Source organism: Equus przewalskii, chromosome 7, assembly GCF_037783145.1.
Source record: "Equus przewalskii isolate Varuska chromosome 7, EquPr2, whole genome shotgun sequence".
NCBI lineage: Eukaryota > Metazoa > Chordata > Mammalia > Perissodactyla > Equidae > Equus > Equus przewalskii.
This window is the reverse complement of record NC_091837.1, coordinates 77,598,127-77,621,812: the sequence shown is the minus strand read 5'-3', so window position 1 is coordinate 77,621,812 and position 23,686 is coordinate 77,598,127. Positions and strand designations below refer to the sequence as shown.

Here is a 23,686-nt window from a genome sequence, read left to right as displayed (position 1 = left end):
AGACAAAACCAAACAACAACAAAACTCCACTCTTGCTCCCCTTCTCCAGGTTCCAAACTTCAAGGCATCCTTTACACACCTTCCCTACACTAAGAAAGGCCTTCCTTTTCCCCTATTCAATACTTTGAATTAGTAGCATTCCAGTTCTTACTACTGAAAGTAGTCAAAATCATGGAGATCTTGTATTGTATTCCTGGTAAACGGTAGAAAGGTATTTTCCAAGCAGTGGGGCGTGGGGAACTCACCTTCCCTATTACTGGAGATGAAGAATGATTCTTTAACGAAACAAGAATCTGGCTTTACATTTAGGTCAAAGTTCAGCTGTTTTTAAAATACCATGAAACAATAATCCACAATCATAGGTGGAGAAGTATAATCGAAATAAGATAATGGACTGAATTTCAAAGATAGAAATAGACTGCCAGTAGACTGCTATGAACAGGGTGACAACAGGTTTACGTCTGTTGTCCTCGTGTAATTGTCAACAGTGCCCACTTCATTCCCCAAGTTTTGGCTGATACATTCTAACGTCATGCAGCTATAAATAAATTAAAAACTCAACTTTGACAAGGATATACTTTTATTAGAAAGCTCAACCATACAGAAGTAGTTTCTGATTTGTAAGTCAATGAGAAATGAAAAAAGATCAAAATAAATTCCAATTCTAATTTGCTAAGTTTTGTAGAAAGTCAGAAGTAGGTAATGATTATTTGAAAATGCTAAGATATCTAAAAGTAGACAATGCTCTCTCTCTCAAACTTCGCAACATGGAGAGTAATCACATACATTCTCTGGCAAAAATCCTCAGCCCAGGATCAGGGACAGAAGACGATATGAAAAGCGTCACTGGTAAGACTCACTGTACATCAGTTATCTCTGCGCTAATCCAATACTCAGTGAAGCAGCACATCTAGGGACTAATACAAGGTTCATGTGCCAAAATGAATTTCCACTTTCATGAAGTTTTCCATTAGTAGTTATGAACAGGGAAAGGAATCACCTTTAACTTTTGCAGTGAACTGAGTCTAGTATAGAGGCAATGCTTGGGAAGATCCTTTGATACTAAATAGCTGCCAGTTTCTTCAGGTGTCCCTTTATTTGCATCTTTTGGATCAATATCTAAGTCCTGTGAAAATCAGTAAACGTTATTAATGAAATCAGTGAAAGTCACAACATTGTCTATGACAATAAAACACCTTAGCATGTATTGCTCCCTCATGAATTCTGGCCTAAGTAGGTAATCTCTTATCTAGGACTAAAAAAACAATGAAAACAACATTCTAGAGTAATAATAGGAATTCTAAATTCTGCACTGATACACTTAAAAAGTTAGCTCTCAAAGGATAGTGACTTTCAAACTATGCCTAGAAACACTTCTTAACCTACTCGAGTTTCCTTTTAAGTTCCAGCCTCATTAGCGTTTTGATTCCTGGATTCTCTCTCTCCTCATTCATCACTTTTGGGAAGCTGCAGGAGGATTTATATGATTCGTATATTTAGGAAGAATAAATGGACATGTCAAAGGCAGCCCTTAACTTTTTCCTCTTTTAGAGTCAAGCGGCCAAGAGCAGGAGGTCTGTTCTGCAGCTCGAGAGAGAAGCCCTCAGGCTCTGCCCTGCCCAGTGCCCAGGGAGGCCCATCCTGGTCCAGTGCTGCCATGACTGGTGGACAGACTTCTCTAATTCTGGGGTGCAGTGCTGGACCATTCGCTCTCACACTAAGCAATGTCCTCCATGAAGCCTCTATCAGCAGCAAAGGTCAAGTTTTGGATTTGTCCTACTCCTTGCTTCCTTCTCAATTTACACACCTAGGTAGGAAACAGGGGCAGTGTTTATTGACTTTTTTAGGCCAACACAAAGTACATATACTAAGTGTTTGGAAAGAACAGAACTAGATTTCTATTCTTCCAATATACTACCACAACTAGAGAAGACTTACACTATTGTAATAACTTATATTGGAAACAATAGTTTCTAAAAGAAAATTATTCTTGACATACGTAGAGCACATTTTATTCCTTCACTTTTGATACCCTATTTAGGGTAAGGGAAATTAAAGGCATCTTTCCTGGGTGAACTTTAGACATTTCTAAATTTGACAAATTTAAGGTATTTTGGCAGTTAAGTTTTTAAATATTATGACAATATTAAATATGATTTAATTTAAATATGTTACTGAAATACAAATAAGTATTTCTATATATGTAATATATATATGTATACATATTTCCTTTTATATTTACCATCAACAGTAAGTTTTCAAAAATTTAGTCTTTTTTTTTTTTGAGGAAGATTAGCCCTGAGCTAACTACTGCCAATCCTCCTCTTTTTGCTGAGGAAGGCTGGCCCTGAGCTAACATCCGTGCCCATCTTCCTCTACTTTATATGTGGGACGCCTACCACAGCATGGCTTTTGCCAAGCGGTGCCATGTCTGCACCTGGGATCTGAACTGGTGAACCCTGGGTTGCCAAGAAGCAGAACGTGCAAACTTAACCGCTGCACACTGGGCCAGCCCCCAAAAATTAAGTCTTTAATAAGTGAGGATATATCCTTACATTTACAATGAAAGAGAAAAGGAGAGACTTACAAGTGGAAAATCAGTAACATAGGCGTCGCACATCATTATATCAGGTGGTTTGTGGACTATACTTGTATAGATTATCATGACATTGGAAAACTCAGCTGCAAATCCTAACTGAATCTGAACGCCACATTGAAATTTAAGACACATACTTTCTGGAAGTTCTGAAAAAGAACAATAAGAACAACTTATAAATAACTATTTAAAGGGTGCTTGGTAAGTTTTCCGATAAGGAGCAAACAAATATTCTTTTTTTTTTAAAGATTGGCACCTGAGCTAACATCTGTTGCCAATCTATTTTCTTTTTTTCCTCCTCCTTCTTCTCCCCAAAGCCCCCCAGTACACAGTTGTATATTCTAGTTTTAGGCCCTTCTGGTTGTGCTGTGTGGGACGCCGCTTCAGCATGGCTTGACGAGTGGTGCTAGGTCCGCGCCCAGGATCTGAACGGTGAAACCCTGGGCCACCAAACTGCAGCATGTGAACTTAACCACTCAGCCACGTGGCCGGCCCCCAAATATTCTTTATGGGGCAAAATACAGCTAGACCTTTTTCTTTTGCTTAAAAATGTTATATAACTAACATATTATTTAAAGACACACACACATACACATAGAAGGAAAGCTCAATATTCTGCTGGTCAAGCAAAAATCTTTCATTTACTGTTTTCTTCCAGTTCTTGTCCCTCTGCATATATAATTTGTACAGTGGTAATCAAAAGTATACATACAATTGTAGATGTATTTTCACTATTGCCTCAATCTTCATGAAAATAGTTTTTAATATAGCATAATGTCACTGAATAGTTTATTACCATTAACAGTTCTGTTACTCTGGAATATCTATAATATTTCTGGGTTTTACTTTGTTTTTCTGTCATAGTCTTTACTTCTTACACATACCTAATGCTTTAGGATTGTTGGATACAGCTATTTGATAGTTCCTCACATGTGACAGTTTTCCATTTATACAGAATATAAATATACTAGTTTTACATAACATTTCCAAAACAAGGTAACTTAAATTTTTAAAATGTTTGCCTATTTGACAGGATTAAAAAAGGAAAGAATTATACCATCATAGTTTTAATTTTCTTTTTAATTGAGAGGATCTTTGTGTTTTTGTCTTATCATTTTGCATAAGCTCTTTATTATAAAAAATTGTCTACTTACCAAATTTGTTACAAATACTTTCTATCTGACCTTTTAGTTTCATTTTGAAAAAGCTTTTGTTTACCGTTGATCTTTACCACCGTGATTTTGTTACTGTTGTTGTTTAGAGCATTTTTAAAGGAAAAAAATCAATTTCAATTACTTATTCGATTATTTGAAATGTCAAGATAATATATTTATGGCATTTTACATTTTAATTTACATGTTAATTTACCAAAAATATATCTCAGAGAACAGACTGTCATGAGAAAAACGATACTATATAGAAGTTCAACAAATACAATTAATTTTCAATTATCTATAATAGGGGATTGCCAGCATAAATATTTGGGACTCATAGAAAACTGAAAAATCTTTATTTCAGTTAATAAATCAAAGTTACTTTTTCACTAAATCACATAGAATTACCAAAGGCAATTAAGCTACAGATATGATTTCTACCTCACCTTCTTTTCTCTTGATCACTAACTCACTGCTTCAAGCGTCAGAATGCTTAGGAATTTCCGAGGGAATGCTAAGTAGTATTCATAAGCAAACAGTATTTGCTGACCACCAAGCTGTCTCTTTACATGTGCGATCTTATTCAGTAGCAACAACCCTATTAAGTAAAGTACTATTTCCTGTCCCCATTTTATAGGTAACAGGCTTATTGAGTGGTTGGGAGAGACAGGATCAGAACTCAGGCCTGTCTCATTTTGGAAACAGCACACTGGAACAGCTCTCAGATAGGATCAGAACTCAGGCCTGTCTCATTTTGGAAACAGCACACTGCAACAGCTCTCAGACAGGAAGGTCTAAGGGACTACATGAGACAAATTAAAAATTATTTTAAAAATAGAATAATTTAGAAATGATTATATTTTAACTTTACCAATGGTAAAAATAATGGGTTAAATAATATGTCCAATATCAAATAAATCAGTCTAATATCTATAATGGAAACATTTTTTAGTCTTGGATTTGCCCAGGCTAAAATATTTTCACTACAAAATTGGGAGGAAAGTTGTATATTCAGGAGGAAAAAAAATTCATGATTTAATAAAAGTTTATTATAGAAAGACTTCACAAAAATAGGCTGTACTGTACCATGTGCCTTGGCCCACTGTAGGTTCCGCACCAGAGACTCTGCAGAATATGCTGTTCCCTGTATTGGATCTGTCAGTGCTCTCTTTTCAGATAAGCTACTTCGAATCTCTAGAGCCTGTTTGCCTTTGGTAAGGTGACATTTACCCATATCTAAAAGATAAGAAGTGAATGTTATTTTTAAGACCAAAATCTTTTCATTAGGTTTCAAATATTAGGCCAAGAACTCCCCTACCAACCAGTTTATAGTCTCAATATCACTTATTCACCCAACAAATATTTACTAAGCACCTACTATGTGCTGGGCATGGTTCAAAGTGGTTGGAATATGGCAGTGAGCAAAGAGACAAAAATATTGGACCCGTTCATTTCCTAAGGTCCCTTTCTAGCTTTTATCTTCTATAATTCTCTTAATGAATCCCTAATATTCTAAGCCTTGAAGTTCACAAAGAGCTGAAAGTATATTTCTTTACTGAAAACGCAGCCATGATAATTTTACATCTATACTCTGTTGAGAAATATGTTCAGAGTAAACAAATGACTACACATCTATGAGAAAGTTAAAATAGCATGCTGTCTTTACCTCAGATTTATTTATTTGATTTTCTTTTTGTTTTGAGGAAGATTAGCCCTGAGCTAACATCCACTGCCAATCCTCCTCTTTTTGCTGAGGAAGATTGGCTCAGAGCTAACATCTGTGCCCATCTTCCTCTATTTTATATGTGGGATGCTGCCACAGAATGGCTTGATAAGCGGTCCATAGGTCCGCACCTGAGATCTGACCCCCCGAACCCTAGGATGCCAAAGCAGAGTGCGTGAACTTAACCACTATGCCACCAGGCTGGCCCCACCTCAGATTTAGTTTTAAAAAAGGAAATAATGTGTTAAAACCACCAAGACAGTTAAAGCATCACCACTGCCCTCCCCTAGCTTGAAGTAATCATTACCCAATGTACTGTGTATACTCCCATACATATTTTAATTTTTGCCCATGTGTAGGTAATAGTAAATAGTATGTGTCAATGTTTTAGGTTTTGAACTTAAAAATGCTATGTTATACACATGCTTCTGGGATGTGCTATTTTCAATCAACACGGCTTAGAGACAGACTTTGGAATATTGATAAATCTCAATTTAAATTTATAAAAACACTGTATGAATAAATTACAGTTTATGATCTTATTTCTGTACACATTATTAATAAATAATAAGTTAAACAATAATATCTGGTTTAGGGAAAGTAGTTATTTATTGGGAAAAAAGACAAAATTAAGAGTATCCGTTTTATTCAGAAAAAAGATTCCAAATGTGTTTGCCATCTTTCAACATTAGTGAGATTAGAGAGAGACAGAGATAGAAATATAGAGAGAGAGAAAGAGAGAGGGAGCGAGGAATGCAGCAATCGAGAGTTGAGTCTAAGTCGCATCAGCATGTTGGAGGTTGAGGAGGGAGGCTAAGGGTGGTGAGCGTGTGCTAAAATAACTATAGTCACGAGAGAGGAGACACAGAAATCGATGAAAAAAGATGAAAAAGGAAGATGAGTCAATCACAAAAAATCAATGATTAAAACAGGTACAAAAAGCCCACAATAAATGTAATTGAACTAAATTTTCTAGTTGAAAAACAAAGATTATCAGATTGGATTTAAAAAATCCAGTTATTCTAAACGTGAAAACATTAGAAGCATTCCCTTTAAAATCAGAAATAAGGCAAGGATGTCTACACTAATACTTCTTTTTAATAATGTCCCAGAGGTCCTAGCTAGTATGAGATTAAGAACATAGAATTCCTCTAAATCAATAAGCAAAGCAAAAACACGACCATACAAAAATGGACAAAAGACATAAACAGATTTTCACATAAGAAGATATAGATATTACCATTAAAAACATGAACAGATGTTCAAATCACTAATAGTCAGGAAAAGCCAAATCAAAACCACAGTGAAATACTATTTAACATCAATTGGCAAAAATGAAAATGTCTGACATAAGAAGTGATGGAGAGAGTGCAGATTTACATCATCTCTTGTACATTATGGGGGAGGGGGTAAGTATAGATTGGTGCAACCACTTTGCAAAACAGTTTGGCATTATCTCTTAAAATTGAACACCCAGATACTACAAATATTAGATTTATATAGCAAAGAAACTCTTTTTTTTGAGGAAGATTAGCCCTGAGCTAACATCTGCTGCCAATCCTCCTCTTTTTGCTGAGGAAGACTGGCCCTGAGCTCACATCTGTGCCCATCTTCCTCTACTTTATATGTGGGACGCCTACCACAGCATGGCTTGACAAGTGGTGTGCAGGTCCACGCCTGGGATCCGAACCAGGGAACCCCGGGCTGCTAAAGCGGAACGTGCACACTTAACTGCTGTGCCACCAGCCCAGCCCCCCAAAAAACTCTTGCATAGATACTCCAGGAGACATATAAGAGAACGTTACGATAGCATTGTTTACAATAGCAAAAAAGCAGCTGTAACTCAAATGCCCACCAACAGGAGAGCAGTTGAAAAGCCTGTAGCACCTTTGCAAAGTAGAATATCACATAGCAGTCGAAATGAGTGAACTACAGCCACACAACAATATGGATCAAGCTTAGTAATATAATATAATTAAAAAAATTCAAGTCCCAAAAGACTACACAGAGCATAACTTTTTATAAAGTTAAGAACAACTAAAATAAAAATATACATATTCTTTGCAGATATATATATAAACTCAATAAAACTATGTAAGAAGCAAATCAAGGGAATGACAAACAAGATTTAGAATGATGGTTACCACATGAGGGGAGGCAGGGAAAGAGGTAGAGGGAACATATCCTTAGATTAGCTTACTGTTATCTTAGATTCACATCAAACATCCACTCACAACAAAAACTGTCAACGTTATGTTCAAAGGTAATTTCATGAAAAATAACTAACCTCACTAATTGAATAAATGTTTTTTTCTAGTAGGTCTTGGAGTTTATACAGCAAGATGGTTTTTGGGTATCTTAAATGCCATACTCTAAGAATTAGATAGGTAAGCATTTATTTTGCAATTTCAATCAACTTAATAATAAGGCTGTCCAGAGTAATACAAAAACCACAATCTAGGGTTATAGACAGACAGCTGCAGTCTCACAGCAGCAACGAATTTATTTCATATTTAGTTTCACTTGGACACAATTGAACCTGGAAAGGTGGTTTTTTCCCCCTCAACTCCTTGGCTTATGATCTCTGAATACCTTTTTTTCCTTGAGGACTTTTTAATTAAGTATTCCATAAGATATGAATATATCATAAAATACATAAAATAAAAATATATTAACATATCAATATATAATAAAATATAGATAAAATAAAAAATAATCCAGAAGTTCAAATATAAACTCAAAGCTCACACTGGGATGCTATCACTGACACAAGCTGGTATACATCATATATAGGGAAACTGGTGATTTTTATTAAGTTTTAAAATAGTTACATTATATTAAAAAAATTACAATAAAACATTTTAGAGTTTCTGAAGCACCTTCATAGATCTCAGTTTGAAAATAACTGACATATTCCAAAGGCTTTATTTTTTTAAGCAGAAGAATCTTTTCTTCAAATGAGAGCTTAAACAGAAGCCCAATACGTAAAACAGATAAAAGCGGAACTTCTCTGGTTGAAGAAGCAGGTCAAAAGCCCTGGCGTCTATGTTAAACGGGAAAGTGGTGAAGTCAAGTGATCCAGCTAAAAGATCTGCACTGATAAAAACAGGAAAATAAGCAACTATGACTAGCAGCTGTTAATGAAAAACTCAGATACTTTGTACTCAAGGTGCCATCGTTGGAACATTCATGAAACTCCATTTTCTAGTGAGCTGGCTTGCAAAGGCAGTAGCTTCTTTCTGATATGGCTTATAAAACGTATTTCAAAAAACACAGGTGAATCGATTGATGTAATATGTACTTATCACACCTGGCGCACGCACAGCATTACACTGGGCAGGCAAGGAAAGGGACAGAAAGAAATGGAGACACGGTGTCAGACCTCTAGGGTCATGTCCTTAAAGTGGCATTTTAAAACCACTGACCAAGTTCATCAAGAAAAAAAATGAACCTAGCTTTTTCCACCAGCGTCTCAAAATTTCTGTTTCATCTACCTGATCCTGGGAAAGGACGCTCATTGAACAGTTTTTTTTTGCAAATAAGTAGACTGGGCAGCAACAGGCACAGAAACAAGGTAAAGAGCTCTGAGGATAAACCTCATTTATTTCACATTCGTATCTGGTCAGCCTTGTAATTCAAGCAATGCTGCACAGATGACATGCAGCGAAGTCAACAGGGAAGGAAGGAATTAAACGGGAATGTTGCTGAACACTATATGAAAAAACAGTTTAATGAAATAAATACTAATTTCAAACCTGTGCAATAACAGTAGGAATAATTACCAAACAGAGAACCCTGAGAACCTTTCTCTTCTTTATTTTACCTTCTGCAACTTCATCCAGTAACACAGTAATTTTCTTGTCTTCTAATAATCTATCTTTTAAAAATTTCATGAAGATTCCATTTGCCAATCCAGAATGCTGGATTTCAAAAGCTTCTGCTCCTTGACACCTTAAAAACAGAAAAAGAAAGAAATTTTTAAAAAGCAAACACTTGCCACATGAGGCTTCTAAAAATACTAATGAGCTTCATTCACTCCCCTGTCTCTCAGATGACATCCTAATTAGAGTTAATCTTTAAGCAAGAACCAAACACTTTGGCCCTTAGTAAAAAAAAAAAGGATGCCAAGATGTAAAGTCAGTTATTTAAAATTTTTTATCAAGAATATCAAGGAGGCAAATTTATGCCTGGATGTCTATGAATATTTCTAGGCCTCTAATCTACAATCAAAGAGAAGTCATGGAAAAATGAAGGAATCATCAACACAAACATAAGATTTTCTTACGTGGCATATCCAAACACAATATTGGCAGTGACTTTCAGTGCGTCCAAGATCGGAATGGTGTCATCGTAGTCATTTCTATTTAAAAGGTAGGAGGGGAGAAGGACAGACATAAATATGAATATAATACATAATGAAAAATATGACACTATTCTATTATACATAATTTAAAATTACAGATTCAAAATTCCTTTATCTAGTCAGTTACATATTTATCAAAAATAATCCAGGGCTCCTACACTGCTGCGACAGCAGACAGTCACCTCTTTTCTCTTGTTGGCTTTAAAGCTGGAGTTATGTTCGAACTCTGGCATTGGATTTTGGTTGGTAAATGCTCAGCACGAAAAAAACTGTATATGTGAGAGGAATCATCATTGGTTCTATTCCTTAGTAACACATTGGCAGACAGACAAGATCCAAACCTTCAAAAGTCTGGCTCAGCTAAACTTTCTATGTCTGCCAGACCAGGACTGACCAGAGGGACCACAGCCCCAACTCTACGGGTGTTGTTTCTGTCACTTCCTGGGGGACAACTGCAGCGAATGTTAGAGGCATCTGAGGAGAGGTGTCTTTGTAGTCTGAGCAAATACCCACGCCCCCTAGTTCCTCGCTTTTGTTCTACAGCAGATAGGAAAAAAGTTAAAATAATGAAATATGCATAGAGAAAATATATTTTCCTCTAGTTTCCTCTTAATCAGTTTCAATCTATAATCTAAAATTTACAAACTGAAGTGGTCTTAGCATTCACAGGTTTGCCTTAGATTTAATATTTCAAGGTTGGTATTTAACTCCAAGCAGCTTTGTTTAATAAAGATTAGACAGTTTACCTTTTCCTACACATATCCAACAAGAACACATTGAGTCCAGTTTCTTTTTCTTGCATTAATTTCAGTATATTCTGTACACAGAGGCAGTTTTCAGACCTATATGGATTTGGAGCATCAACAGGAACCATAAAGCTGTTCCCAAAGTTTTCATAACCATGCCCTGCATAATATAATAATCCTGAAAAGGAAAACAAGAGGTAAAAGTTAATTCTAAATTACACTCTGAACACGTATGTAGCAACTCTCTTAAAAAAAAAACCGTGACTTTTTTTTTTTCTTTTGAGGAAGATTAGCCCTGAGCTAACATCTGCCAATCCTCCTCTTCTTGCCAAGGAAGACTGGCCCTGAGCTAACATCCATGCCCATCTTTCTCTACTTTATACATGGGACACCTGCCACAGCAGTGCCATGTCCGCACCCGGGATCCGAACCAGGGAACCCTGGGCCGCCGAAGCAGAACGTGAGCCCTTAACCGCTGCGCCACTGGGCCAGCCCCAATCATGACTTTTATTTCCTTCAAGTTAATGTGAGCTTATTTAAGAGATACCCAATTATAAGTACGGTCAATGTTAACTATATTTGCATTGAAGATTATTTTGGCAACAGTCTTCATTTAAGTATTGTATTTTAAACCAACTCTAGATGCTGTCCTGAAGTCTATTTTAATTCACAGAAGTAATACATTTGTAACCAATGATATAACATGGAATGCAATTTTATTTCATCATGTATAAAAAGAAAAGGGCTAAGGACTTTGCACACTCATCTGTCTCCTCCCCGAGACCAGGAGCTCCTTCAGGACAGGGGCAGCCTTACATTACCTGTGGATTCCTGGCACAGAGCAGGAGCTTAGTTAAGTATTCAACAGGTGAACAAATAAACACAATTCCGATGAAAAGTAACTGCAGTATCAAGTGTTTAAGAAATTCCATAGGCATTTCCATACGATATAAAGCAATGGTTATATAATATAAATGTAGCTTTTTCTAAGCAGAGAGGGGAAATCTGATTTCATGGATTATTTCTTCTTTTTGTTGTGAGATATAAATATTATTAATTTTCCATTTAGCATCTCTTAAATTAATAATCTAAAATTTGGGTTAGTTTTAAAGATTTTTTATTTTTCCTTTTTCTCCCCAAAGCCCCCCGGTACATAGTTGTGTATTTTTAGTAGTGGGTCCTTCTAGTTGTGGCATGTGGGATGCTCCCTCAGCATGGCCTGATGAATGATGCCATGTCCTCGCCCAGGATTTGAACTGGCGAAACCCTGGGCCGCTGAAGCGGAGTGCGCGAACTTCACCACTCAGCCACGGGGCCAGCCCCGGGTTAGTTTTAGTATTAAAGAGATGAGTCATTATTTCTTTATTGAAAAATGATATTATAAAAACTGGACCAAACAACTCTAAATACTTTTGTGAAAAGAAGTTTGTTTTGGCTGTAAAAAATAATGATGAAAATAGTAGTTTGGGCTTCCTTACAAAAATCTTTGATCGAAATACTTGTGAAGACACATTCCCTTAAGCATGCAATCTGTAGAGTGCACTAATTTTGCTCTCTCAATCTTCTGGATGTAATGACATCGTCATGTGCTATGCTACAGTTAACAGTAAAAGGCATTTAGATAGGGAACAAAAAGCCCTAATCCTTTGTAGCTATGGTCCCAACTCCTAGCAGAGAACGCGGCCTCGAATACTAAAGAAAATGTGCTTCATTTGGCCCTAGAGGGCAGGATCCAAGTCTTCTCACTTTTCTTGAACTCCTATTAAAATAAGAAAAATGGTTCTTTCATATGTAACATTTCGGATAAAAAAATGACAAAATGGACACACCTATTAATTCAGTGAGGGTTTATTCTATACCTCGTGCCCTACGTATTATCATGTAGCTATGGAGGGAACGAAAAAGAAAAGGAAGACAAAGTTTCTGGCCCTGAGGATGCTGCAACTCATTCAGGCATGCTCATGTTGTTAGCTAAGCAACAAAGAAAGTCAGCATATGATTAAATACCATAAATCATGTGATTAGCGCAATCCTGTAGGAAATGAATAAACTGCAGAGAGGAGTATGAGTGTGAGGTAAAGTACTAACGGATGGTCTTGAGAGAACGGGTACAATCCAGAAAGGCAGAGAGAGTAAGGTATGTTATAGGCAGGCAGAACAGAAACAAACAAGGCTTGGACCTGAAGCTAACAGAAAGGAGACTAGCCTGGCAAGGAATTAAATTATCTTTGTAAATGAAAGTGAGAGCGCACATACAGGGAGCATTTTGAAAATCATGACACAGGGAGTGGGATTAATTCACTAAGCAATGAAGAGCAAGTAAGTGGAAAGACAACCCACAAGAAAACATTTGCAAATCATCTAAGCACAACTTGTATCCAGAATATTAAAAACAACTCTTCAACTCAACAGTAAAAAGATCACTCAATTAGAAAATGAGAACTGAATAAACATTCAGAGGATATACAAATGGCAAATAAGCACACAAAAAGATGCTCAACATCATTAACCATTAGGGAAACGCAAAACAAAACAATGAGATATCACTTTGCACTTACTAGGACAGCTACAATCAAAAAGGCAGTAAGTGTTGGCAAGGATGTAGAGAAACTGGAACTATCTTACTTCTGCAGGAATACACAATAGTGCAGGCACTTGGGAAAGTATTAGGCAGTTCCTCCAAAAGTTAAACTCAGAATTATCATATGACCCAGCAATTCTACTCCCAGGTATATACCCAAGAGAGCTGAAAACGTGTCCAGACAAGAGTGTGCGCCCAATGTTGACAGCAGCATTATTTCTAATACCCCCAAAAAGGAAACAACCTAAACGTCCATCTGCTGGTGAATGAATAAACAAAATGTGGCATATCCACACAACGGAAGACTATCCAACCATAAAAATAATTGTACAACATGGACGAACCGTGAAAACATGCTAAGTGAAGGAAGCCAGACAGAAAAGGAGGCATCCAGAATGATTCCATTTCTATGCAATGTCTCAAATAGGCAAATCCATAGTGATGGAAAGTAGATTTTGCTGTTGCCAGGGGGTTAGCGTAAAGAGAATGGATATGGGGTTAAGGGACACGTGATTATGGATATGGGGTTTGCTAATGGATAATGGATTTGGGGATTCTTTTTGGGGTGATGAAAATGTTCTGGAATCAGGTGACTGATGCACAACTCTGTGAATATTCTAAAAACCACTGAATTGTACACTTTAAAAGAGTAAAATTTATACTCCTTTATCAAGTATTCAAAATATGATTCTATTCCTCATCAGTCTCTTTACTGCTTCTACAGCAAGATACGTTTATTTTTAACCTCCATGGCCCCGATCATGTTACTCTATCTCTTTTCCATCTACGCAAATCACAACCAATCCTCAAGGGTTATCTCAAGTTCGGAACTCTCCGCAAGCTGTCCCCGGTGTCTAGCTTTCTAACACACTTCAGTCTCTCCGACTGTGAAAGCCAGCAGCAGCACTCTTGAACACTTAACTACATACTGGCTTTTATTGACACTTTACATTTCTATGACTATTTAATTTCTCTGATAAAAAGCGATCATAATAAAGACATTAATCTTATACATTTGTATCGTACTTTCAGGGTTTTCAAAGCACCTTCATATACATGATCTGATTTTAATTCATATAACAATTTTTAAATGATTTCTATCCCTATTTTATAGATGTGAAAATTAAATATAAAAAGATTAAATGATTTGCTTAAAATCATATAGCTGATAGGCGTTTGGACTCCATATATATAGCATTTGTTTTTCACATTATATAAAAGGACTTATAATTTTCTTAAGCATATGGATCATGGTTTTTCTGTACGTTTCTCAACACCTAGCATACTCCCTATCTAGGATATAGATATAATAGGAACTCAATAAATACTTATTGAATGCATTAAATTAACAATGCCAACTGATCAGGAGACAGGTAGATCTGGAGATCTTTCCATGAAGGGTGTGATTTTCAGTAGAAATGGTACCATTTCTACAAGTGATATTAGAGACAGCCAATCAGAAAGCTTGGGTGTTGCTTCCAGTGTATTACTTAACACGTCTGGCTCTGGCAGAACAACTTGGGAGAGGCAGCAACTGTGAGGGAAGGTTTAGCCTCCTTCACCCAGGGAAAGCTAAGTGTGGTCCATAACTGTAGTTGCTGAAATTAAGGCACTTATAAGCAATGCCTTTTCTCCACCTCAAAATGATTTATGAAAAGCATAAGCATTTTGTATCAAAGTCTAAATGCAATATAATTAGGAAATTAAACATTTGATGTGAAATAAACTAGACCAAATAGTATTTTAAAAATTCCATCTTGGGGCTGGTCTGGTGGCGCGGTGGTTAAGTGTGCACGTTCCGCTTCTCAGCGGCCTGGGGTTCGCCAGTTCAGATCCCAGGTGTGGACATGGCACTGCTTGGCATGCCATGCTGTGGTAGGCGTCCCACGTATAAAGTAGAGGAAGATGGGCACGGATGTTAGCTCAGGGCCAGTCTTCCTCACCGAAAAGAGGAGGATTGGCAGCAGTTAGCTCAGGGCTAATCTTCCTCAAAAAAGAAAAAAAAAATTCCATCTCTAGTACTGCTTATTAATTTAATAAGGACAAAAAGACAAAATAGATATCTTTATAAATGACGAAGGATTTAATGTGGTTAGAAATGTCATCCTATGAATGAGATCTTTAGGGAATTTTAGTTCTTGGGAACATGATTTCCAAGAATACAGTTTGTCACAGATATTTATTTTTGTCTACACAGAAAATAACTGTTTAAGTGGAAGACTCCCACTTGAGCTAAGCTGCAGTGTACCTAGAACAGTGACTGATCACAACATCCACCACCATCACCGCCATCGACCTACACCACTCTTACTGTGTGCCGGCACTGCTTGAAGAAAGTGCTTTAATTATACATTAGCTCATATAACCCTCCTAACACACACCTCATAACAGGGTGGGTAATACTATCATCTCCCTTTCACAGAGGTGAAAACTGAGACACTGAGAGGTTTAACAGTTTACCCAAATTCACGGACTAATAAGTGCTAGAACCAGAATTTGAATGCCGGCCAGATTAACCACTGTGTTATATTATATTGTCTCTTTATAATCTGCTGTGGCTTTCTAGTTAACTTTCCTCTCAGAAAATAAAAAACAAAAGTGTACTGGTTTTTCATGGCTTCACTAGACTATCACTTTAAAAACCCCTTCTTTTTTTCAAATGAAGTCTTAGGCTGAACTTTAAAATACAAAAACTTATGAAAGCTAGGTTTCTTTCTGTTTTTGAGGCCTGAAGTAGAATGCTACCTAGTTCAAATTCCCCATTTAAAGATGAAGGAAAACTTGAATTCAGGAAGTTACAATAATAATAGCTACAATATTTTGAGCATTTTTAGTCTGTCAGGCACAAGGATAATTATTTTATCTTATTTATTCTGTAACTACCTTATTTAGTCTATCCATTTTATAAATCCTTTTTGGCTTAGAAAAGTGAAATAACTTGGTCATGGTCACACAGTCAGCGAGCAGAAAAGCCAGAGCATGAAAGCAGGCTAGCCTACTCCGAGGCCCACTGCTTAACCTCCAGGCTACACTGGACGGCTCTGCCATACTCTGACCAGACTCCTCTAACATTCTTCCCCACAAAAGCACAGCTAAGCTGCAGCCAGCAATGGATGTAGCAAGGCATTGGGTGGGGTGGATATGAGGCCAAACTGCTACTCTCTATTGTAGCTATCTGTATAAGATAACTGGAAATCTTTATCCCTATTTATCTTCAAGGACATGTAGTATAAGTCAGTTATTTCTGTTCTTAGATCGTGTTTTTTATGTGTATATATGTTTAAAAGTGTATTACTTATTTTCTGTTCCGTTGCAACTTTTGATTCTTTGATAAACCCACGGGCTATATAATATAAAAGGGCATAAACTTGAGTGCCTATGTTTTCCATATCTAAAGTTGTTCATGCTGAAATTGCTATGCTCTGCCTCCACCTCCCCGCCGCCCCCAAGTACCACTAGTCACCTGGGCTATCAGCTGAGGTAAAGGCACAGGCCAGGAGAAACACCCTACTCCCTTCACTACCACACTTACATGTAATGTAGATGTGTCTGATGTTTGGGATATTCACAATACTTCAAAATATAATGCAGCCACGCTGTTAAGACATGAATCAGCAGGATTTTAAAAACCTTCCGGCTTTCTTAAGCTGCCAGTTGGCTTTAATATGCCCCTTTATTCCATATTCCAAGATGATGTTTTTATACTGGGGCAAAACTTCAGCATAAAGCTGAACTCTTCTCGTCACAACTTTTTTAATATTTCTGGTTGTCTACTTTGCAGGGGCGATGAAAAGTTCGGATTTAAAAAGCTACACAAAAGATGTAAAGCCAAGGTGACAATGTCAGTAAGAAATGAGAATAAATAATCAAGTACATAATTCTTCATAAAATTCCCTCACTCCTAAAATACTTCAGCAATCCAAAAACCTAAATTGGTTAATACTTTTTCCTTTTACCTCATTACTTTTAGCGAAGTTTAAGAAGCTTATTCCTGCTTACGCCATCTAGGCACTTTAAAAACTAGATAAATTACATAATATAAAAATAATGAAACCACCACCTTATTCTAGACTAAAACTACAAACCAATTACCAAGGGGGCACATCTGTGTAGTCTCTCCTGTTTTCATTAAAAAAATGAATGGACTCACCCAGAGTCAGCACTCTATACACTCATAAGCAGGACTGTTATTATGACATCAACATAATATTTGAAATCCCAAATTTGAGGTATTTACTTTGTTGACTTATTTGTGGGACAACAGTAATCCTTATTATTTAAGAGGAAACTCATTTAAATAAGATTTTGAGATTCTCTCCTATCCCATACACAGTCACGTGTTAAATCTTGAAAAAAACTGGTTTTCTTCCAGTAAAAATACTCCTTTGAGACCCATTAGCAATTCCATCAAGCTTGCCTCCTCATATCAATCTAATTATAAATAAACAACTAAATTTAGAAGTTATTGGAGTAAAATAATTTCAAAGATATAGAAGCCAAATAGATACTTTTTGTTTACCACTGGCATGCCTAACAATAGACCTGAAAATGTCACTTTCCTGGCAGTCAAATGTTATTGCACAATATCATGGTAAGCACAACCCTGTGAAATACGGCTCAAATGAGCTCAACAGCTGGCCTTCCCACATTTGTGGTTATACCCATTAAAAGAAATAAGTTACCAGAGAAATTACCTATTACTGACAGCATAATCTCTTTAAAAAATCTTTACCGTAAATGTAGTGTTCTTAACATATTTAGATGAAAGGAGGAGAAAAAGCATTAAAAATTTACAGTTACAATTTTTATGGAGGTCCATCTTTAGCTCTACCTGTATTGAACTTTAGTTCACAAATTGTTTTCATATGCCTCATTCACCAACATTACCTTGTTAAATTCTAGTTCCCACTAAAATACGAGGAAATATAATAGTGCAATAGTTAGAAAAAGGAAACAAACATACAGAATGTACATTCAGTTACAACCTTTTATACTCCAAACACACACACACACACACACACACACAGTAGTAGTTTACATATTTGAGCAAACAATTTGCTATTTGGTTGAGCTTTACTATACTGTAGCTCTTGTCACTAAAAAACAAAATCACGTAAGATAGGTAAGGATTCTAACAAGGACAATATTGTTTTGACAAAATAAGAGACATGAAAGTAAAGACATTAAGCTAATTAGTTATTCACATGGATCTATGGAATGAAATTCCAATCTATCTTTTTTTATAAGAATAAAACTCTTCAACAACGTGTTTATTGTAGCTTCCTGATTTTTAACTCTTAATCTAACTTGTACCATGAAAAGAACAGTGAATAATTATAAAAACAAAGGTTATAAATATCTTACCATATACTCCTTTGTCTAAAAGTAGTAAAAATTCATCCACAGCATTACGCATCTCGTATTCGGTAAGATCCAACAATGAAACAACTTTGAAATCCAGCTGTCTTAACAAGTTGGTCAATTCATACACATCCACCAAAGGAGCTTTAAGCTTGGGGTGCTCCCAGTAATTCATATTTCCTATCAAAAGAGCAACCTTGTCCTTTGCTGTTAAAAAAACGGGGGAGAGGGATTTAAAGGCGGATATAAAGATTAAAATAAAACCTATGGAAACAGTATCATTATAATAAAAAGTATGCTTTACAAATAACATTTCATTATTATTTAATTTCACCTTAGAATTATCACTTTATGTAGCAGATCAATAGTCTCTACTGTATAGAGGCTAATAAATCAAACAACTGAAATTAAACTTATTGACACTTCTCAGAATCATGGAAAGGATACTCATTAGCTGTATATGAAGCAAAATCATAACTAATATTAAAGTAATTACTTTTATCGAACCACAACAAAAGTAAAGAATATAATATTCAGCTAGACTTGGAGAGCAAATTTAGCAAGGGATATTTGGAACTGCGTTCGCATTAAGTTAGGTTCTGTTTTGCTGACAAAGAAAGAGGCTAAAAACAAAAGAAATACCAAAAAGAAGGACAGAAGGAATTCGCATCAGACCAAGTCACGGGAATGCCACAGAGAGAGAAGCAGGAACTGGGAAAGAACTGCATCTGGATGCGATCAGGTGATGCGCTGCCTCCTCTTAGGTTCTTTAAAAAAAATTTCTTCTGTTTGGGCGAGATGCAGCTACCTTAGTCATCTGTGAAGACTTTTTTTTTAAAGACTGGCACCTGAGCTAACAACTGTTGTCAATCTTCTTTTTTCTCTCTTCTTTCTGCTTTTTCTCCCCAAAGCCCCCCAGTACCTAGTTGTATATCCTAGTTGTGAGTGCCTCTGGTTGTGCTATGTAGGACTCAGCCTCACCGTGGCCTGACGAGCGGTGCCATGTCCATGCCCAGGATCTGAACCAGCGAAACCCTGGGCCGCCGCAGCGGAGCGCGCGACCTTAACCACTCGGCCACAGGGCGGGCCCCCGTGAAGACTTTTTGAATGAGTATCTTAGTTTATTTTCTGACGTTTGTGCACTGAGACTTTGCTCAAAGATGCGTTCTCATACAAAGAACGTTCTGTTTTTAAGAAGCAAAAAGATCCACAGGCATCCCTTAAAAAGTACTGGCTAGTTAACCAGCTGTAGAGGTTGTCCAAAAACAGCTGGGGAAGGCTGGACACAGCTTAGTGCTTAAGAGGTTTTCAAAATTGCACCTTCGCTAATCCGGGGTGTGGTTAAAGGTTAAGGACTTGAGACTGTGCCATGACAATAGGAACCTGTTGTGACGTTTCCCCTGAGGACTGGCAGCGGGGCGTGTGCAGCACATGTTACGGTATAAATCCGTGATGGAGACACCAGGGAGCAGAGGAGAAGGCGGAACAAGAGCATCTGGCGGTTCCAGCCACACCGGGGAGGACTGCAGGCCACCTTCCGACACAGGCCAGGGCTGGGTGACCAAGCTCTGTCACAAAGTGCTAAGCAGTTTATTTATGAATTATTATGAATACTACGCTTATGAAACTGAAACAAACACAAATAATCACAATGCTGACTTGTCTGCAATATGTAATAGAACTTCAGATGTTTCAAATCATTCAACTGATTAAATTTCACCAAAAATCTCTTTGGTGAAATTTCTTCTCTTTCCACAGAACACTTACATCTAGCGTCAAACAGGTGTGGGGAAAAACTGGCACCAATTCAAAGAATGCGACTCTTTCAAAGTGGTAGAAAACCACACTTTGTGAAAAGTCTCAATACTTTTATGTCATGGTATCTTTATTCTATACTTATTATTTTTTTTTAGGAAGATTAGCCCTGAGCTAACATCTGCCGTCAATCCTCCTCTTTTTGCTGAGGATTGCTAATATCTGAGCTAACACCTGTGCCCATCTTCCTCTACTTTATATGTGGGATGCTGCCACCGCATGGCTAGATAAGTGGTGCGTAGGTCCACACCTGGGATCTGAACCGGTGAACCTTGGGCCACTGAAGTGGAACGTGCAAACTTAACTGCTGTGCCACTGGGATGGCCCTTCTATAGCTATATTTTTAAAGATTTCTTGAAAATTGCCTATTCTTATGTGTACACACACTTTAGAAAAAAATCAAATGATACGTATGCCACATTTCTAATTCAACGAACTTCACTTCAAGTCCTATACAAATGATAATCTCTTCTTTTACCCAAAAGAAAAGGCCAATTATCAAGACTATTTCATATATAAGGATTCAGACAGAAAGCTTCTGCTAAACTACCGTTAGTTCTAAAACAACGAAAAAGTTGAGAATACTCAGGATGGAATTTAGCTTCTTCTTTTGCCAACAGAACAGGACCTAATTTAATAGGAACCCAGTTCTAAACATCCTTGTTAAATTTGCTCTAGAAGTCGAGTTGAATATTATATTCTTTACTTTTGCTGCAGTTCAGTAAAAGTTGAGAATACTCAGGAAAGGAGGCAGTATAAAATTTAACACTGCTTGTGTCTCCCTTTTTTAGAAGTTTCTTCTTAAATAAACTAGATATGTGGTCTTATACCAAGTACTCACTATATGCAAGACTGTTAGCTGGCTAACCCATGGAAGGAAAATTCTCAGTGCACATTTTCACAGGCCCATCAACCCCATCAGAATTCAGACCCGAGTGCAATATAGTGATGGACTCAGTTGAATCTACTTCTAAGTGAGGGGAAGTAAGAGAATGTGTCTCTGGCTTATACCACTGTAGTCCAAATCATGGGCTTCCCACAGTTATCATGTGGTAAAGTGTTTGCAAATCCTAGTGGGTTTTTTTGGTAGAATATTATCATAATTCAATTCTAATATATATGCTAGACTAAGTTTTACTGGCACAAAACAATTATAAAGAATAAGATAGAAAAAAATCACTGGGGTCTTTGCAGAAAAAAAGCTAGTTGTCAAACTAAGCATGTTTCTGCTAATACCAATTTTTTATCTATTTGGAAAGAACTCTTGGTATAGTTTACAGAATGCAAGGGTTCAACAACTTGAGAACTGTGTGGCTTAAAATGTATGTGTCAACAACTGACCATAACTCTTCAAAAATTTTTCCTCAATGATAATTTTTTTAAATTTAAATTTTATTTTTCGGTGAGGAAGATTGGCCTTGGGCTAACATCTGTGGCAATCTTCCTCTACTTTGTATGTGGGGTGCCGCCTCAGCATGCTTTGATGAGTACTGCAAGGTCTGTGTCCAGGATCTGAACCCATGAACCCCAGGCCACTGAAGCGGAGCACGTGAACTTAACCACTACACCACTGGGCCAGCTCCTCCAATGATAATTGGTTCCTTCTTCTTCTCCCCAAAGCCTCGTAGTAGATAGTTGTAGATCCTTCTGGTTGTGCTATGTGGGATGCCGCCTCAGCATGGCCTGATGAGTGGTGCCATGTCACGCCCAGGATCCGAACTGGCAAAACCCTGGGCCGCTGAAGCAGAACACAGGAACTTGGCTACAGGGCCAGCCCCTTCAATAATAATTTTTAATACCTAGTTCCTATGTCTTAGAGTATTTTCTGAGGTTTAATGGTAATAAAGATAATGGGTAAGTAAATCTTACCTTGCCCAATCTACTTGTAAAACAGTTCCTGAATGACAGGCGAACTGGGGTGGATTGAGAAGAGAGAAGCAGAGTGCAGTGGTCAAAATAAGAGATGACAGACTCATTCCAGGAGTTAGTTGTAAGAAAGGGAAAGGAAAAGTCAGACTTTAGAGAGACGACAGACAAAGAAACTGCAAAATCTGAAGTTGAGGAGATAAGAGTGAAGAATCAAAGGAAACTTCAAAACAGCAACTATATAAGCAATTTATGCTGGTTTTCAAGTGATAAAATGGAAGAAATTTTCTGTAGAAAAACATTTACTGTAAGAGCCACCCACAATTTCTTGAACACAAACCATTTATTGGAAAAAAGAAACACAAACGCCAGTTGATTAAGCAATAGAATAAAACCACTTCAGAAAGATATTTTAACTACACGATCCTAGACATCTTCCAAAGCTTAATGCCATGTATTCTTTAAAAACCGGTACAGCGTTACAGCATTAATTCCATGTCTAATCACTCTAATAGTGTGTTACTCATCTTATCTCACCCAAAATGAATTAATATTCACAAGTACCTGAAAAAGGGCCTGGCACCTATTAAGTGCTATATAAGTATTTGTTAAATAAAAAATCTTTGGCTGTCTATCAAAATTGAATATTAGCATCAAATCTGGTTGAAAATAGTGTCTCTCTTGGTCTCATACCTAAACTCTTAAATCTCGTGGCCTACAAAATAAGTCCAAGTTCCTCAGTCCGGCAAACAAAGCCACTCCCACTCCAGTTCATGCATCCCTCTCCAGCTGCAGTAGAGGACAGCCCCCAGTGAACCACTGCATCCTTGCCCTCACCTAGTGTGGTCATCCTCACCCCAGCCCCCAGCCCCTACTCCCAAATCTGGGCTGCCCTGTGATTCTCTCTGAACAACATAATGTGGCAAAACACTCTACAAGTTCTGGGTCTAAACCTCAAGAATACTGACAGCTTCCGGTTTTGGGATCCAGCCACCCACCATATAAAGAAATTTAGCCACATGGCAAGACCATGTGGGGAAGGAAGGGAGGGGAGAGGGAGGGAGAGTAAAGACCCAATGTTCACAAGAGGAAAACGGGAGCACATGCCCCTTTTAAAGGAACAGCCACTATTACTTTTCAAAAGAACCTAGAAATCTGAACTTTATATGATATCTGATCAGTGACAACTGAGTCTAATTGTTAAAAATTAGACCCCCCCCAGGTTAGCCAGTTTGTGCCCTTTTCTCTATGGCTTGTAGCAAGCTCATGTACGCTACCCTTTGGTTTTAACTTCCATGTCTATGCTGGCGATGCTCATTAACTGTATCTCCAATCCTGGCCTCTCCTTAGTGTTCCAGATCCATGTACACAACTGCTTGCTATGTATCTTCACCTAGATGTGACACAAATACCTCAAACTGGTTAGAGAGCAAACTGATGGTCATCTATCCTCTGAATCTTGCATTTGATTCTGTATTGTC

The 23,686-nt window shown here is 37.3% G+C and overlaps 1 protein-coding gene across 2 annotated transcripts in view; it reads right to left on the bottom strand.

Moving 5' to 3' along the window:
- The window catches only part of MALT1 (MALT1 paracaspase), a 62,767-nt gene that overhangs the window by 5,733 nt on the left and 33,348 nt on the right, over positions 1 to 23,686 (bottom strand). For both annotated transcript variants that reach the window (XM_070627775.1, XM_070627774.1), the window contains 7 exons: positions 18,528 to 18,731; positions 10,583 to 10,760; positions 9,759 to 9,833; positions 9,297 to 9,424; positions 4,837 to 4,986; positions 2,588 to 2,745; positions 1,001 to 1,126 (listed from right to left, as the gene is read on the bottom strand). In XM_070627775.1, coding sequence (XP_070483876.1) covers positions 1,001 to 1,126; positions 2,588 to 2,745; positions 4,837 to 4,986; positions 9,297 to 9,424; positions 9,759 to 9,833; positions 10,583 to 10,760; positions 18,528 to 18,731 — 1,019 coding nt within the window. The remainder of the gene's footprint in view (positions 1 to 1,000; positions 1,127 to 2,587; positions 2,746 to 4,836; positions 4,987 to 9,296; positions 9,425 to 9,758; positions 9,834 to 10,582; positions 10,761 to 18,527; positions 18,732 to 23,686) is intronic.